The sequence below is a fragment of the Pteronotus mesoamericanus genome, unplaced genomic scaffold, assembly GCF_021234165.1.
Source record: "Pteronotus mesoamericanus isolate MK-2021 breed Mesoamerican mustached bat unplaced genomic scaffold, CSHL_Meso_final contig_105, whole genome shotgun sequence".
Lineage (NCBI taxonomy): Eukaryota > Metazoa > Chordata > Mammalia > Chiroptera > Mormoopidae > Pteronotus > Pteronotus mesoamericanus.
The window spans coordinates 15,547,582-15,564,383 of NW_026555006.1; the positions used below are offsets into that span (position 1 = coordinate 15,547,582).

The window sequence follows — 16,802 nt, forward strand, 5'->3', positions numbered from 1 at the left end:
TGGTTTAGGGGCTTGAGGTATTTTCAGATTCTGTTTTACCAAACTCATTTATAAACCAAAAAGCATTCCACAGAATGTGAGAAATTTCAGAGTAGTCAGGGGCTGGCTCCCCTTCATTTTGGAACAGTGACATATTTTCAAGTTATCAGGGAAAGAACGTTGAGTCAGAGCTCATTAGACCTGGGGCTTCCTTCTTCAGAACGTGATTCACAGGCTCCACGCAATGAGAAAGTCATTCTCAGCCAGGGTTACATCCAGACTTCTTATTTGGCACACAGAAAAGGAAGGTCGTCAGTTATAGTGGGACGTGAGATGAACACAGACAAAGCTGGGACTGAGTGCCAGCTTCACCGTTTACTGGCTCTGTGATCTCTGTCAAGATATTTAATCTCAGTGAGTCTTAGTTTCCTCCTTGTAAATAGTGGATAACAATACTAACTTTGCAGGATTAAGAGCACTAACTTATATATTGTATCCAGTGCAGGACATACCATATGGTATCTGCTCAAATAATGGACTCCATTATTACTGATCTCTCTTGGGTTGTTGTCGCTTTATTCGTGCATGCAAACTAGGACAGCTTGTTTGGTTTTCAGGGGTCAATCACAATAACTGGTATGTAACCTTATTTTTCTCCAGGTTGGCTTCATTGACTACATTGTCCACCCACTGTGGGAGACCTGGGCAGACCTGGTGCAGCCCGATGCCCAGGACATTCTGGATACATTAGAAGATAACAGGAACTGGTATCAGAGCATGATACCCCAGAGTCCCTCCCCACCGCTGGATGAGCAGAACAGAGACTGCCAGGGGCTGATGGAGAAATTTCAGTTTGAACTGACCCTTGAAGAGGAGGATTCTGAAGGACCTGAAAAAGAGGGAGAGGGCCACAGCTATTTCAGCAGCACAAAGACACTTTGTGTGATCGATCCAGAAAATAGGGATTCACTGGGAGAGGCTGTAGACATTGCCACAGAAGACAAGTCCCCAGTTGACACATAATCTCCCTGTCTGTGTGGAGATGAACATTCCACCCTTGACAAGCATGCCAGCTATATGGTAGGGCCAGCCCACCCCGGGGGCCAAGGCCTGCACAGGACAAGGGCCATGTGGCTTTTCCAGTTACTTGAGTTTGGAGCCAGAGTGCAAGACCGTGAAGCAAATAGCAGCTCAGGAAATTCCACGGTTGACTTGCCCTCCTTGCAAGCCTGGTGGAGAGCTGAAGCTTTATGTGGTACTGGAGGCCAAGTTCAGATCACAACTAATGGCTTGAAAAAAGAAGACACAAAACTGAGAGATTTTTCTGCACTAAGCTTTGGGAATCTGTCCCCTCTAGTGACTGAACTAATACGTTCATTTATAAATCTGCTCACCTGTCCTTTTGTCTGCCAACCTGTGTGCCTTTTTTTGTAAAACATTTTCACGTCTTTAAAAATGCCTGATGAATACCTAGAGTGTAGTAGTATCAACTTCTACACAGACAAGCATTCAAAGCTGACACAAACTTTTTTGACTCTTTCTGAAAAAAAAAAAAAAAAGGAAAGAAAACGGTCTTCCTTCTTTCTTGGGCAATATCTTTCACTTTACTACAGTTACTTTTGCAAATAGAAAGGATACACTTCTAACCACATTCTACTTCCTTCCCCTGTTATCCCTTCCACCTCCACAGTTGCCCTTACAACTTAATTCTGTTTGCCTGCTTTGAACAGTATTTTTTCTCCTCTGGAGTTTTACATTTTTGCTCTCAACAGAATAAAGTTGAACAAACGAAGGGATAGGAAGAGGTAGTTGTGTTGTTCACAGTTACAGTCTGTGTAAAATTCAACCGAATAAGGCAGCGTATCCTGTCATGTCCCGAACCCAGCGCCACTGGGAGTCACCGGCCTGCCCTGTCCGCTCCCTCCTCTCTTCACGCTCACACCCAATTATGCCATTTTCAATTCAGTGCTGCCACCTCTCTCTTGCACTGCCTTCCCGCTAACACCTCCATTTCTGTTTATAACTGTGTATTTATTACTTAATGTATATAATGTAATGTTTTGTAAGTTATTAATTTATATATCTAACATTGCCTGCCAATGGTGGTGTTAAATTTGTGTAGAAAACTCTGCCTAAGAGTTGCAACTTTTCTTGTAACGTTTTGTATTGTGTATTATATAACCTGAACATCGCTGAGAGAGACATAGGGCCCCGTCGCTTTGAGGACATCAGTGGGCTTTTACTCAGAGGGTCTTCCCTTTTACCTGTCTGAATTGCTAATATTGTGTAACCCCTTTACAAACCAGTTTTGGAAACAGGATTCTCACATTCGATACGAAATGGTTTATACTGAGCTTTTACTTTTGTATAGTTTCATAGGGATAGGGGGCAACAGGATGTGGTTTTCACCCCTGTTCTATCCAACTCCGTGTACGCATGAGTTGGGTAATAACTGGGTTCTACTATAATCATGGCTTTGGTTTAAAAAGCAACACTACATTTGCGCGCAGATGGTTCTTCTGAATGTTACCAAACTACTGACTTTGCAAAGAAAGCCTCCTGCCTGCCATTAAACAGGAATGTTATGTTCCAATTAATTACAAAAAAGAAAACAATAAAACAATGTGAATTTTATAATAAAATGTGAACTGATGTAGTAAATTATGCAAATGTGAAGCTTCTGATAACACTTGTTAAGTCTCTCATTGGCTTCAGTCTCAGTTTGTAAAATATATTTCATGTGTTCAGTTCAGCATTGTGACTCATAGTTAAAGAAATGGCACAGATGTGCATGACCAATGGGTTTGTATGTCTATGAACACTGCATTATTTCAGGTGGACATTTTATTGTTTTCAAAAGTTTCTCACAATGTATGTTATAGCACTATTATTATTATTATCTATTGTGTTCAAATGCATTCTTACGAGACTTTTCTATGAGGTGAATAAACAAAAGCATGATTAGATTAGACTGTAGGTCCAATTATTTCGGGTCAGTTCTGACATATCAAAAGCAGATCTTTTTTCTTTTCTCTCCTACCACACCCCACAAAAGAAAACCAACCACTTTGCCTGACCAACATCACAACTGAATTTTCAGAATCTGTTTCCAAAAAGTCCCTTAGCTTGGAACATTACACATTTTTTAGCAACTGTTGGCTCAACTCAGTGGTACAAGAAGGGAGTTGGTAAAAGAAAACAAAACCACCTTATGAATCTGAAGAGTTTAATCTACCAGATAAACAAAGATAATCTGCAGCTTGGCTGGATCCTCTAGGAAAAAGAATAATAGAATCAATCACAGCACATTAGCTTAATGTAGTCAGATGGTCCCATCAATCACTTGACACATGAAGACTGAGGTGCCAAGAGTCCTCTTCAAGCATACGCCACAGAGCACTGGCAGACACTCCTGGCTTTCTCGATGACCCATGGTGGCTCCTGTTGATCACATGACTAAGCTTTTCTTTCTGCAAAGATCTGTGCAAATCTCACAAGCAAAATACTTAAATCCTTTCTTGAAATCTTTAAGTCAGCTTTAAAAATTTTATCCTGAGGTGTGTGCATGTGTGTGCATGTGTGTGCACATGTGAGTGTGGTAAGGAAGGTTGCAAAAAAGGATCAGTGGATGGCCCATGACATTTTAACCACAGGGCAGTAGTCTGAACCAGTAAGAGGGTCTGCAACAGAAGAACTCACTCAATAAACTAAAATTACAGTATTTCTTTATAAAGACCATTGGCGATGAGCCAACATTACACAACCAGCTTGCCTGTTGGTGGCAGAATTAATGTTCATAGCATCTCACCAACGATCCCTGATTTCTGATTGCACCCCATCATCTCTGAGCTTTTGGATTGGTTAGAATAGCCACAGGTGTGGTTTTTAAGATGTCTACACTGCAGCTATAAATATACATAAATGTTCGCAGGTATGTTTCTACAGAGAAGTGATTCTCAACTCGCTGCAAAATGAGAATCACCTGGGGAATAAATTTTCTTTTTTAAATATGGATATTTGGGCCCTGTCCTCACTTCAGATTTGTTTGAATTGATCTTGGGTAGGGTCTTGGGTAGCAGATTTTTTAAATTCTCCCAAGATAATCTAATGTATGTGATTGTGAGAAGAGAATTACTGTTCCAGAAGAAACATGCTTGCAGCTAAGGCTTTTGTTTTAGTCCATTCAAGCTTCCGTAACAAAATATCACACACTAGATAACTTAAAAACAGCAGAAATTTATTTTCCACAGTTCTAGAGGCCAGGAAGTTCAAGATTAAGGCATCAACACACTCACATTCTGATGAACGCCCCCTTTCTCGTTGCTAGCCAGTGACTCTTTGCTGTATCCTCCGACAGTAGAAGGGACTAGAGTTTTATCTGGGATCTCTAAGGGCTCTGCCCTAATGACTTCAGCACCTCCCACAGATCCCACCTCCTAATATCATCTTTGGGGGTTAGGACTTCAACATGAATTTTGGTGGGGGGCACAAACATTCATACCAAGGCCATTTTCTTCCATTGCAACGGTACGCAGACAGTGTGCACTTACCATGGCCAGACACCGGCTCCAATACAGAGATGACAGCAGGCATCAGAGATGAATAAGACAGAACCCTCCACCGCAGAGGCTTGTAATCTGCTATTGGTGCTCACCACTTGCTTTCCAGAATACTAAACCATAATTATGTACTCAAGAAAACCACAATGAAGAGAGTTAATCGCCTGGTTCCAGAACATAGGCCATAAGCGTAACCATCTGCCACTTGTGACAGCATGTCAGTGTTTCTGATGGCAGGGAGTGACTGCGAGGCAGAAGTTTCTATGGCATTTTTGCCAAGCCTAAGGGTGACGGCTTTGTACTTAACAAAATACATAGGAGCCTAAGGCTGCTTTATAGACTCTGGAACTGTCAGAGTTGAAAAACACACATGCATGTGTGAACACATGTACACACATGTGACATATTCCCACAAGCTTATTTTGACATAATTAAGTTGGGGGGCAGCCATAGTAATTCTGAGTCCACTGAAAAAAGCCTAATAGCGTCCAAGTGAAAGAATGTGGTTTATCACATGGGGTCTGTTGCCATGTGGCCTAGGTTTAAATCCTAACTCCTCCATTTACCAACCACCCAACTTTGAACAAGTCACCGACTCCCTGGGCTTCAGTAAAATGAGGACTATAAATTTGTCAAATGGTATACTATAAATAAACTCAGACCTTTTCCCACCATTCCACTGCTACCTCTCTGAGCCCCATGTCTTATTTACTGTTGAAATTGCTATCATATCAGCCTTAAAACCTGTGATCCAAGATGGGGTAGGATGGCTGGCAAATCCCATTTATAAGCCCATGCTTTCTGCATTCTGTATCCCTTACCAAGAATTCTCCAACCTGGTTACCTCCACATCACTCAAGACTCAGATCAGGTGTCCCCCCACCCCGACCAAGAGGAAGCTTTCCTGATCCCCAAGGTTGAGATAAGGACTCTTCCTTAAACTCCCAGAATAGCCTATGCTTTGCTACTAATTAGCTGTGTAACCTTGGGTGTGTCACTTAACTTCCCATAACTCTGTTTTATTATCTGTAAATTGTAGAATATTACAGTAATACCTACTTTATAGAGGGTTTATGAGAATTACATGAATTGATATATAAAGGTCTAAGAAATACAGGCGTTGACAAATGTAGGTTTACAATTGTTCATATGGAAAAAAGGCATGCAGGTTATGATTATAATAACACAAGAATGAACTCTGTGTTTCACATACTCACAACTGTAAAACTTCTTTTGCCCACCTCTGTGTTTTGATTACTAACTCCTACGACTATACGTTTAAGTTAGGCTTTTGTCTCTTTCAAAAGACTATAGTCTGTTGACATCAGAAGCCAAATCTTATTCCCCATTGAAATTCCAGTGCCCAATCCAATACCTGAATTGTCAAACTGATGTGAACCAAGGGGTTTTGTGCAAGGGTAAAATGCAACCTTATGTTTAGGCTCTCAAACCTAAAAAGATGTTGGTCTCCGAACCATGGAATAATAAAGCCATGCAATTTTAGAACAAAGATTCCTCAGAGATCATCCGGTTCATCCCTTTCTTTTTATAAATATAGAAACTGATGCCCAGAGATGACCAGTGACCTGACCCTAAATATGATCCCTTCCGTAGGTTCCTCAAGAAATCTGCCTGCCTCAAGCATTCTGTGTCTTTATAGAATTTCATTGGAACTACAGGAGGGTCTCGGGAGGTCATATTCAACAGCAGGCTGCTTTCTGCCACCACACAGGTGCCTCATTCCCTTTCTCCTTTTCACTCTATCCTTCACCTCATTGAACTTCCTTCTCAGAAAAAAACATCAGTTATTTTTCCTGGCGTTTGCCCCACAGATAGCATTTGGGTTTTTTGGTAGTGGCCCATGATTCGGGTGAATCTCACTTCATAAACCAAAGAGCTTTTCAACAGCTACGTGGTGCAAATACAAATGTATACATTCAGGTATCAGAACTTTTTCCATCTTGCTATATCTTCCCCAGTGAAAACGGGAAGCTCATTCACAAACTTTCTGAGAGGTGAGTGAGAAGACTAACTTCCAACGCTTCCTTGTGGCACTCAAGCCACCCCCACCTCATGGCCCAGCCCTGCCTGTGCCCTTTGGCACGTTTGCGCTGATGCTCCAGTGAGGCCCCCTGGCTCTGGGGAGCAGCTGGAACTTGGACTTTTGAGCAGAGTGATATTACCAGACACTCCTGTTCTTTTTCTTTAAAAAAACTTCCCCTCAAATTTTACCTCATTTCTAAAAAAGGCAAAATTCTTCTCCACGTCTTTGGTAGAGGACTTCTACCAGGCTCTATGTTGCCTGAGAACGCCCTTTAGATCTCTTACTTCCGCCCAAGCAGCTCTCACGTCTCTCGTCTCTCCGCATTTCAGAGCTCCGAGAGCAAGCCGTGAAGTGAGCCTGAGTGGAAACACACAAAAGTGCTACTCTTTGGCTCTGTCTTCAGTTCCTGCGTGCTTCTCACTGTGTTTGCTGAGTGGGATTTTAAAGGTATGTTTTTATTTCAAAGTGCAGGCCCTCAAAGCAAGGCAATTATGTTGTCTGGTGCTTTGGTAAAAATAAAAACAAACAAAATGTGGTCTGTTACCCTACTGGAGGATAATAAAACTGGTCGTTTGGATGCTTTGACTTAAAATGTCATGTCCAATATAGCTCTTTTCAACAGTAATTTGATTTATATTCTATTTTTATCTTTATCATTGACTTCTAACCTAATGTCCAAGTAATATGTTACTCCACAGTTTCTCTAGTTTCCTACATGGAAATCTCACGAAGAGTCATGCCAGAACATTCACATGAAATCAAGCAACTTTAACCTCTGTGGGGGCAGAGGTCATGTGTGGTGCTCTACCCTGTTTCCACAATGCCTAGAATCGTGCCTGGCTCAGAGACTATGCTCAAACATTTTTTGTTTTTTGTTTTTTAATGAATCTGGGTGTTGATGACAGTACAACCCTAGTTATTAGGAAGATAAGAAGAATATATATTGCAGCAAGGGAACTCAGTTTCTCTCACTAGATTGCAATGATCTGTTTTCAGATCTGTCTCCCCACTCAACTCTGAGCCCCTCCAAGATAGAACAATGTATTCTCTTTTGTTTCTTTCTAAATCTTTCTGTCCCTTGTAAACACTCTGGTGGCCCTAAGTGAAAGGAGTGCCCTGTCAAGTTTTGTTGAGCTAATGACCCAATACATGAGGTAGAAAATCCTGTTATTGAAATCACTTGTGAAATATACCTGTCTAATTGATTTCCTTGGGAAAGGAGTACGGTATGCTGGGGAAAGCAAGATCTGACAAACCTGTGTTCTAGGCCTTGCTCTGTTTTTTTCCTAGTTGTGGGAATTTGGGCAAATCAATTTCCTGAGCCTAAATGTTCTCATAATTAAATGGAGTGAACAGCAAAAGATGGCATCAGGTATAGTGTTACATATAGAAGGTGCTCAGTAAATCTTCACTGTCTGGATGTATGTTTTCATGGATGGAAACAGAGATGGCATTAAAATACTTTTAAAAACTCACTGTCTCTGAATAGCATAATGCAGCAATATATTTTGATTAATTTACGGTTCTGTAAATCAAGTTGCAGTTAATGCAGATTCTTTGACATGTATCTCAGGATTCCAGGAGGATACGTGCTCTCGCTCCAACCCACCCACAGGGAACTGTGCTGACCCTGGCAGGCTCACTGAAATAGAAGGGCGTAAGTTACACCAGCCCCCCGGCCCCAGTGCTCAGAGTACCTCAAAAATATGCCTGATGGAAAGCTGCCAGGGACAGAGAACATGGCAATATTCTATGGAGATGATGTAAATGGTTAAGTTTTTTAAGATGGAATCAAATTGTACTATTCTAAAGCACAGTCTCTGATTTATATTTTTTCCTTCCATAGCCAAACAATATATAGAACTACTCTTCTAATTTCTTGTTCCTGTTGAAAATAGGAGCCAACTTTCAGAGTCTGTGACTATGTAACCCTCAGGAAACTTATATAACCTCTTAGTGCCTCAGTTTTCTTATATGTAAAATAAAAGTAATAGTAACAGTCTCTATGTCCAATATTATTATAAAGATTAAATTAGTCAAGGCTGTAAAATATTTAGAATAGTCTGGCCCATAGTATACATTAACAAATGTTAACTATACATAATTAGAGGCAGCATGTTTCCTACACTGTAGTTCTTCAACCATTTTCATGGCTTAAATTCATCAGCGTGGTCACATTATCCTTGGCTTCCTGACGTTGACACTGTTTTCTTAGGATGAGTGTCCCAGAGGCAAACTCCATCTTTCAGTCATGGTAGAGCAAAATGTGACTCTTGCCCTTCTTTGTCCTGGGTACTGTTCCATAGCCCAAGATTGTATTCATTTAGAGAGACGTCGGTGACTCACCATGATGATTCATAAGGTGTTTATAGGCAAACAAACCCTTTACACCTTTTCACATGAACCATTATGAAACCATGTCTCTTCTCTTCTCTGCTTGGAGAAATGAGGTTCTGCGGCTCTGTACTGCATTTACACCTGACTGATACATTTCATCTGAAAAACCCATGGGGTACAGGAAAGAGGATTTTCAGTTTAGGTGTCCGATGGACCTGAGAGTAAATCCCAGCTCCAGCACTACTTTTGAGACCTTAGAGAATGTACTTAACTTGCTTGACCTTCAGTTTTATTTTCTGAAAAATGGAAAAATGAAATCCATATCAAAGGATTATTTAGAAAGACTAAATGATGTAAAGAGTCTAGCACATTTAGGCTTGCAATATATGAAAGTTATAAGTAATATTAAGACACTACTAAAGTGATTAAATTTATATGTGTAGGAAACATCTTCATATTGTTGGTTTTAATCCTAAAACCAACATTGTCATTAGCCTAAAAATAATTTTTAATTGTGATTCTGATAATCCATTAACTATGTCCCCCACCCAGCACTTGTGACCTTTGATAATAATGTATTCTATACTTTCATTTACACTGTTAGTAAAAACTTTAACCAGCACAAGACAAGGGATGGAGACATGGTAAGCATCAATCAGCATCTATCAGCCTCAATCCATTAATCAGTGTTCCAGTGGCTGTGAATCAACTATAAATTCAGCTATGTGCAAAACATATCAGAAAAAATATGATCAAAGGCTTTTCTGAAATTCAGACACGTGGTGTCTCAAGCACTTCCCCTTCCTTGGTACAATCTACTAACAGTAACTGAGAAAAGAAACTATTGTAACATGACTTGTTCTTAGAGAACTCATGCTAGTCACTTTCCTCTCAAATGACCTACAAACCATATCTTAATCTGTTCTAGAAGTTCTTCACACAATTGATGTCATGCTTGACAACCTGTACTGTGCTAGATTCTATTTTTCTAGTGATTGAGATAATATCTATCACATACCCCCAGATATATGGCATATTTTGGGTTCTCTCTGATTTCTCAAAGATCACCAATTATGAGTCAAAAACACATTGGTTGAGTCCTTTCAATATCCTGGAAAATCATGCTCTTAGAGAACTTAGAGAACATGCACATAGAGAACAGAGAGGCTCTCCTAATACCTCTTTGCTTTGTTTGGCAAGTAGAGTGAAAGACTGTGGCATTTGTTCACTCTTAGTTAAGGGCTTATCTCCTTTTTACTGAGGAAAACTGTCTTCGTCCCCCAAATGAACAGTTTCTGAAAAGATGCTGATAGAGCAGTGAAGGAGGAGAGAGGAAACTGTCTATTGTTTCAAGTGATGGCTCTTCAGCACCTACAATTGATTAATTTAATAAATATTCATTGAGTCCTTAATATTTTTCAGACACCATTCTAAGACATTGTCTGTCTTCTCTATGTATTGGAGGATATAGAAAAACAGATGTGAAAAAAACTTCAGTAACATTATAAGAAGAGCTAAAGTAGAAGTACACATAAAGAACACAAAAGTGGAGCACCTAACTCTTTTTCGGAGGGGTGGACAAGGGACCCTACTCATGGGAGGAGAAGGTTGAATTTTCAAAGTTGAATCTTCAAGGATATTAAAGCAGTCCGTAGACCAAAAGGATCAGGGGAAGAGGTATGGGAAGGGCTGTATTCCAGGAGGAAAACAGAGCACATAGAAAGGGCAGAGATATGGAAGAGTATTGCTGATGCCCATCTATATACTTATTTATTCCACAAGTGTTTATTGAGTTCCTGCTGTAGGCCAGGTCCTCTACTAGATATTGGGGATACAGAGATATACAGAAAAAGCCCTACTCTCATGAAATAAAGTTGCAGTTAGACAATTATTATTCAAACTATTAAAAGGTAAATATGTTATTAAGAACTGATACAAGTGCTCCAAAGGATGGACATGTGAGGGTAATCAAGAGAAATCACCTTGGCCAATTTATAAGGAAAAGAAGAGGAAAGCATTTTATGACTAAAAAACAACTTCTGCCAAAGCGCTATTACAAAGGAAGCAGAGCACCTCCGAGAAATTGAACAAAAGGCCTATTTAACTTTAGAAATGAACTGGTGAGACAGCCACAGGCAAGAGCTCACACGGCATTCTGAAGACTTTGCTCCTCCTTAAACCCAAAAAAGATTCCACAGAAAAATTTAAGCAAGGAGGTGATATGCTCAGACATGTATTTTGGGAAGATCATTCTAATTACAACATGGAGGGAAGATCCTTAGAGGATGATAAAATATGGGAGACAATTTAATAGGCAATTGCACTAGTCACACCAAGACAAGATGATATCTTGAGTAAGGTGGGACTGTGGAGAAGGAGAGAAATGCATGGATGTGGAGTTATTTAGGTATTGCATTTACAGATCTTATTAGAGGGGGGGAAAGGGGACAAAACTGAAGAATAAACCCCCAGTGCTGGGCTTCTACAACTGGAAAGGTAGTAAAGTTGTTTTCTGAAAAAGGAACACCAGGGAAGTCCTGGTTAAGGGAAAGGCATGATTGCAGTTTTGGCTGTGCTGATTTTTTTATATCTTTGTGACATCCAAGTGGATGTGAAGTAGACAGTTGAAAAGACAGTATGGACCTCAAAAGAGTCCAGGCTGGGAGGTATCGATAGGTCATACATATGGTACTTGAAGCCATCGGATGTCCTAGACTGACACTGCACAGTGAGAAAAGAGAGTTGGGGGAAAGACTAATCCCTGAGGAACTCTGTTATTTAATGAAAGAATATAAAAAGAATAGGCCTGTAAAGGAGACTGAGGAGGAAAAATCAAAGAACTAGGAAGTATACCAAGAGAATCTGGTGTCTAAGAAGGCTAAAGGAAGAGAATGATTTAAGGAGGATGTGGTCTACAATACTGGGTCTTGCTGAGAGATGGCATAAAATAAGACAAAAAAAAATCATTTTATTTAGAAATATGCATATTACTGGTGAACTTGGAGAAATCATTTTTATTGGAGTGATTGCCTGATAGAGAGTTTTCAGTAAATAAAGAGTAAAGGAGAGGTAAAAAATAAAAATAAAAAAAGTGAGGCAGTAAGAGCAAACAAGAAGCCCAATTACAAAGAGAACAATTGAAAGAGAATGAGGGAAGACTGAGGGGTCTTTGATAATGTCTGCTTGAGAAGGCAGAGTGGCATGGTCCAAAGTACTGGTACAGGGATTAGTTTTAGGAAAAAGATCACTTTCTCCATTATATGAGAAAATGAGGGATACAGGTATAAGTGCATTTGTGAGTTCAGTAGAGGGAAGTTGAAAGAATTCCTTTCTTCTGATATCTTTGATTTTCTTTTAATGAAAGAGCACTGGCTTTTTCTCACTCACCATTTAATTTACACAAGAGGAACATTTGTTTAAAATCAAATCAAAATATTTTCAGAAAATACTAAAGGAACACAACTAACTACTCAATTGTTGAAGGAAAATGAGAATGTTGAACCTAAAGAAATGATAACTTGAAGAAGGGAAAGGCTAACAGCCTTTGAGTATATTAATAATTTTTATGTAAAAAAAAGTTCCAAATTATACTAAGGGTGGTACCCAGGCCAATGGAAGGTATAAAAAGGCTTACTTCAACACAGAGTTAAGACAAACTGAATTTTCTAGCTGCCCTTGTGGCCCCAAATGAAATAACATGAAGATGTGGCAAACCCTCAGATGCTAGAAGTGGATTTTCAAGGGGACTCTTACTTGTTGGGTCTGATGCAAAGGGGGAAAATCAAGCATGGGACAGGAAGTTGAATGTTGAACATTTCTATTTGACAATTTTGCTCCCCTTTATATCATGAAGACCATTTGTTCTCCTTTTTTCAGCATGAAGTTCATTGTCTCTGACAAGATTTTTAAAAAATGGGGAGATAGGAGAGAAAGAGAAGATAGGAAGGAACAATTATTAGGCTAGAATTTTCCTATCAATCACGTTACTTCTATACTATTGGCCCAATCTGTGAGACTCCCTTGTCCTTTCCTGATTTTTTTCCTTTTTTCTTTTTCTTTTTTTTTGTGCATGGATGTGTGTGTGTGTTTGTTTGACTTGATTTTTACCAGAGCTTTGAATACCCCTCAGCAATTTTTCACCTAGCTTATTCTCATTGATTTCTTACTAAGCATATGCTTATGTTCATCAAGTGGCCTTCTTGACTCTTCTCTTATGGTCCCAAACTTTTGTATTCATTTTGGAAAAGTTGTTCCTCTTCCTCCATTTTTATACCTATTATTTACAACTTGAGCTTTTCAGAGAGTGTCCTTGCGCAGGCACCTGAGTTTTTCTCATTTCTTCCCTAAAATCCAGGGAAAATGCCCATCTGCATAGCACTCCATAGATTTTATAGTATCCATTAGCAGGCATCACTGCATTTGATTATCACAAAGAGTCCTTGGAATCCAACTCATATGCCGCCAGCTCCAAAAGCATCAGTACTGTAATCACCGTCACAACCATCTCCATCAACTCTTGTTTCAGAGAAGGGAGGGCCACAGAAGACAAGAGAAGTGACTTAAGTCACCACATTGGACAGCTGAAAAGCAGAGACTCAAACTGAGATCTGCATGGCCCTAAAGTCTAGGGCCTTTCTGTATGTAAAGCTGCTGCCCCAAGACTTGTTTTCTCTGCTACTGTAAATTAGAAGTTGGCATAATTGCTTCCTCTAGAACTGCCTGCTATTTTCTGCTCAAAAATAAGCTATTTTTTCTGTGGTTGTAATGGAATTGTAGTTCCCTTACTGGTTTCCTCATTTATAAATAGTATTTATTAAATTATTTGGTAAGCTTTCTAAGAATACCCTTTACCAAATTCTCTTGAATATTAATGTTTCTTAGGTAGTGTAAGCCCTCTCTTCTGCGTCAAATTATTCTGCCCATTCTGAGCTCTCCATATCTTAACTACCCCTTTCAGAGGCATAGAAATACCTACCTTGACAGCACATCTAACTCTTTGTTTTATTGGTCAATCAATCAAAAATTACTAAGTGCCTGACATGTGCCAAGCTCTTAGAATAGACTGCTGAAAAACAAAGGAAGTACATACAGTATATGGACAGGCATTAATCAGATAACTGCAAAAATAAATGTAAGTCAAGTGTGTAATTATTTGTCCTTTTTTGTGCCTTCTGTTAGCTTTTTTATTTTGCCCTGTGATGGGCCTTTTGCAGTTAATATGACAAACCTACCCTAGAAACTTACGTGTTTAACATACTACAACTTTCCCACAATGTACCTTGTTCTCTTAGAAAACACCTTGCCTATTTCACAGGCACATGGAATTTTAGAATTAAAAGGGGATTTTCAAATTAACCAGTTTAGCACTTTTCAAACTTGAATGTGCACACAAATCAACTTGGGATATTGTTTAAATGCAGTTTCTGAATCAGTGCATCTTGAGTGAGACCTGAAATTCTGCTTTTTTAGCAAGCTCCCAGATCAATGAGGCTGATACATGAACAACACTTTAAATAGAAAGAGTTAATCCTCCAGTTTATAACTAGAATGCATCAGAATACCTTGCTTTTTCAAAATACGGGTTCTGAATCAGACTTTAGCAGGCACTTGTACGTATGAAATTTGAAAAGGCAATCTTAGACTTCCATTTCAAGATAATATGAAATAATAGAAACAGGGTTTACCATTCTGCATGGCATAACCAAAAGAGTAAAACCTGATAAAATATGATATAATGGTTTACTTGACAGTAGACCAGTGATTTGTAATTCATGTGCCTCTGCACACTGGTGTGCCACAAGAACTTTTAAGACCTGCAATACTCATTTAGGCAGGAACAATGACCTCTTTTCCCTTAGATAGTGGCAAAATATATAGATATTTTTTGGTGTGCTACAGAATTTTAGAGATTAGATTATGTGTCATGAGATGAAAAAGTTGAAAATCACTGCACTAGACGTTAGTCGACAAAGGAGAGTGATGTCTGTCATTTTAGAAAACAAGTGCTTAACCCAACAATTGTCCTTGAGAAAATTTTCAAGTCATGGCACAGAAAGCAGTAATCCAAGCAGAGCCCAGATGACTCTCTGAATTGAAGAGACAGAGCTAAGAGTCTGGTGAAAACAAGATGGCTAGAATTCTCAGGATGGAGTACCAGAAAATAGGGCACTTCATACTTCATGAAAAAAGACCCCTGCCAGTGAATGACAGAATACTGATGAGCACATTTCTCATAAAAGAAAACTATCCAAGTCAAGGATAAGAATTACTGGAACAGACAAGAGATAACAGTATCCTGTGGTCTCATAGAGCTGGAAAGAGTATTTGTACCAGCCAGACTGGAAAATTTCATGATTCATGAGGCATTAGTTGGAATAGTCAGGAAAGACTGCCTCCGGTAAGGAATAATTAGCCTAGACTGAGAACTACTGTAATCTCATCTAATAGAATTTAAGAGCAAGACAAAAAGGATGGTACTGTTTCCAAGCAACCTAACTGTATCGCAGAATAAAGCTTAAAAATATTTATAGGAATGCAAATTATCCAGCACCAAATAAGATAAAATTCAAAATGTATGGGATATAATGAAAATTTACCAGGCATGGAAAGAAGAGAATACAGCCCATAATGAGGAGAAAAATCAACCAAACAAAACTGACTTTGAACTGACAGAAATGTTAAAATTAGGAGATAGAAATACAATTGAAGCTGTATTCATGTGTTCAAAACTTTAAGCAGAGATAAAAAAAAGATATAAAAATACAATTAAGATTAGTAGCAGATCAGACATTAAAGAAGAAAAAATTAGTGAACCTAAAGATGTAGTGATGAAAAGTATTCAAAATGAAACATAGAGGAGGATTTTTTTAAAAAATGAAGCAATTATTATCGTGCTTTGTGACAACTTCAAGAGGGTTCATAATGTGTAGTTGGAGTCCCTGAAGAAGGAGGAAGAAGTTATTAAAGTCTTTTTGAAAAAATGTTGGAACATTTCCAAATTTTATGAAAACTATAAGTTCAAAAATTTAAGAAGCTTATAAAGCCCCAAAAAAAGAAACTTAAAGAAAACTACATCAAAGTATACTATACTCAAACTGCTTAAACCCAGTGATTTAAAAAAAAATCTTAAAATCTTAAAAGCAGCCAAGGGTGGGTAGGGCACGGAATCATACGTACAGAATAATGAAGATAATCATGTGAACATATTTCTTGTCAGAAACAATGGAAGCAAGAAGACCAGGAAAAAACATCTTTACTGAAAGAAAAAAAATTGTTAGCTATGAATTCCATACCAAGTAAAAATACTGTTCAAAAATGAAGATGATTTTATTCTTTTTATGGCTGAGTAAGATTCCATTATATATATGTATTACAACTTTTCTATCCACTTATCTGTAAATGGTTTCTTCTATAGCTTAGCTATCCTAAATAACATATCAATGAACTTAAGAGTGCATATCTCTTTCTGAATTAGTGTTTTGGGTTTCTTCATATATATACACAGAAGTAAAATTGCTGGGTCATAAGGAAGTTTTGTTTTTAATTTTTTGAGGACCCTCTATACTGTTTTTCATAGTGGCTGTACAAATTTGCATTCCCACCAACAGTGCACAAGAGTTCCCTTTTCTCCACATCTTTGCTAACATTTGTTTGTTCATTTATTGATGATAGCCATTCTGACAGGTGTAAGGTGATATCTCATTGGGGTTTTAATTTGCATTTCTCTGTGATTAGTGACAGCATGGATGGACCCAGAAGTTATTATGCTAAGTAAATTAAGTCAGACAGAGAAAGACAAATGCCATATGATTTTACTTATATGTAGAATCTAAAGAATAAAATAAATGAAAAAAACATAACAGAAACAGACTTATATATACAGA

The 16,802-nt window shown here is 38.6% G+C and overlaps 1 protein-coding gene across 3 annotated transcripts in view; it reads left to right on the plus strand.

Annotated features, from left to right (window-relative positions):
* Nucleotides 1-3,023, plus strand: part of PDE4B (phosphodiesterase 4B) — a 515,450-nt gene extending 512,427 nt beyond the window's left edge. For 2 of the 3 annotated variants that reach the window (XM_054574348.1, XM_054574337.1), the window contains exon 11: nucleotides 640-3,019. In XM_054574348.1, coding sequence (XP_054430323.1) covers nucleotides 640-1,002 — 363 coding nt within the window. In that variant the 3' untranslated portion in view covers nucleotides 1,003-3,019. Of the gene's footprint in view, nucleotides 1-639 lie in introns of all 3 variants that reach the window. The other variant, XM_054574329.1, reaches the window with a different exon arrangement.
* The last annotated feature ends 13,779 nt before the right edge of the window (nucleotides 3,024-16,802 follow it).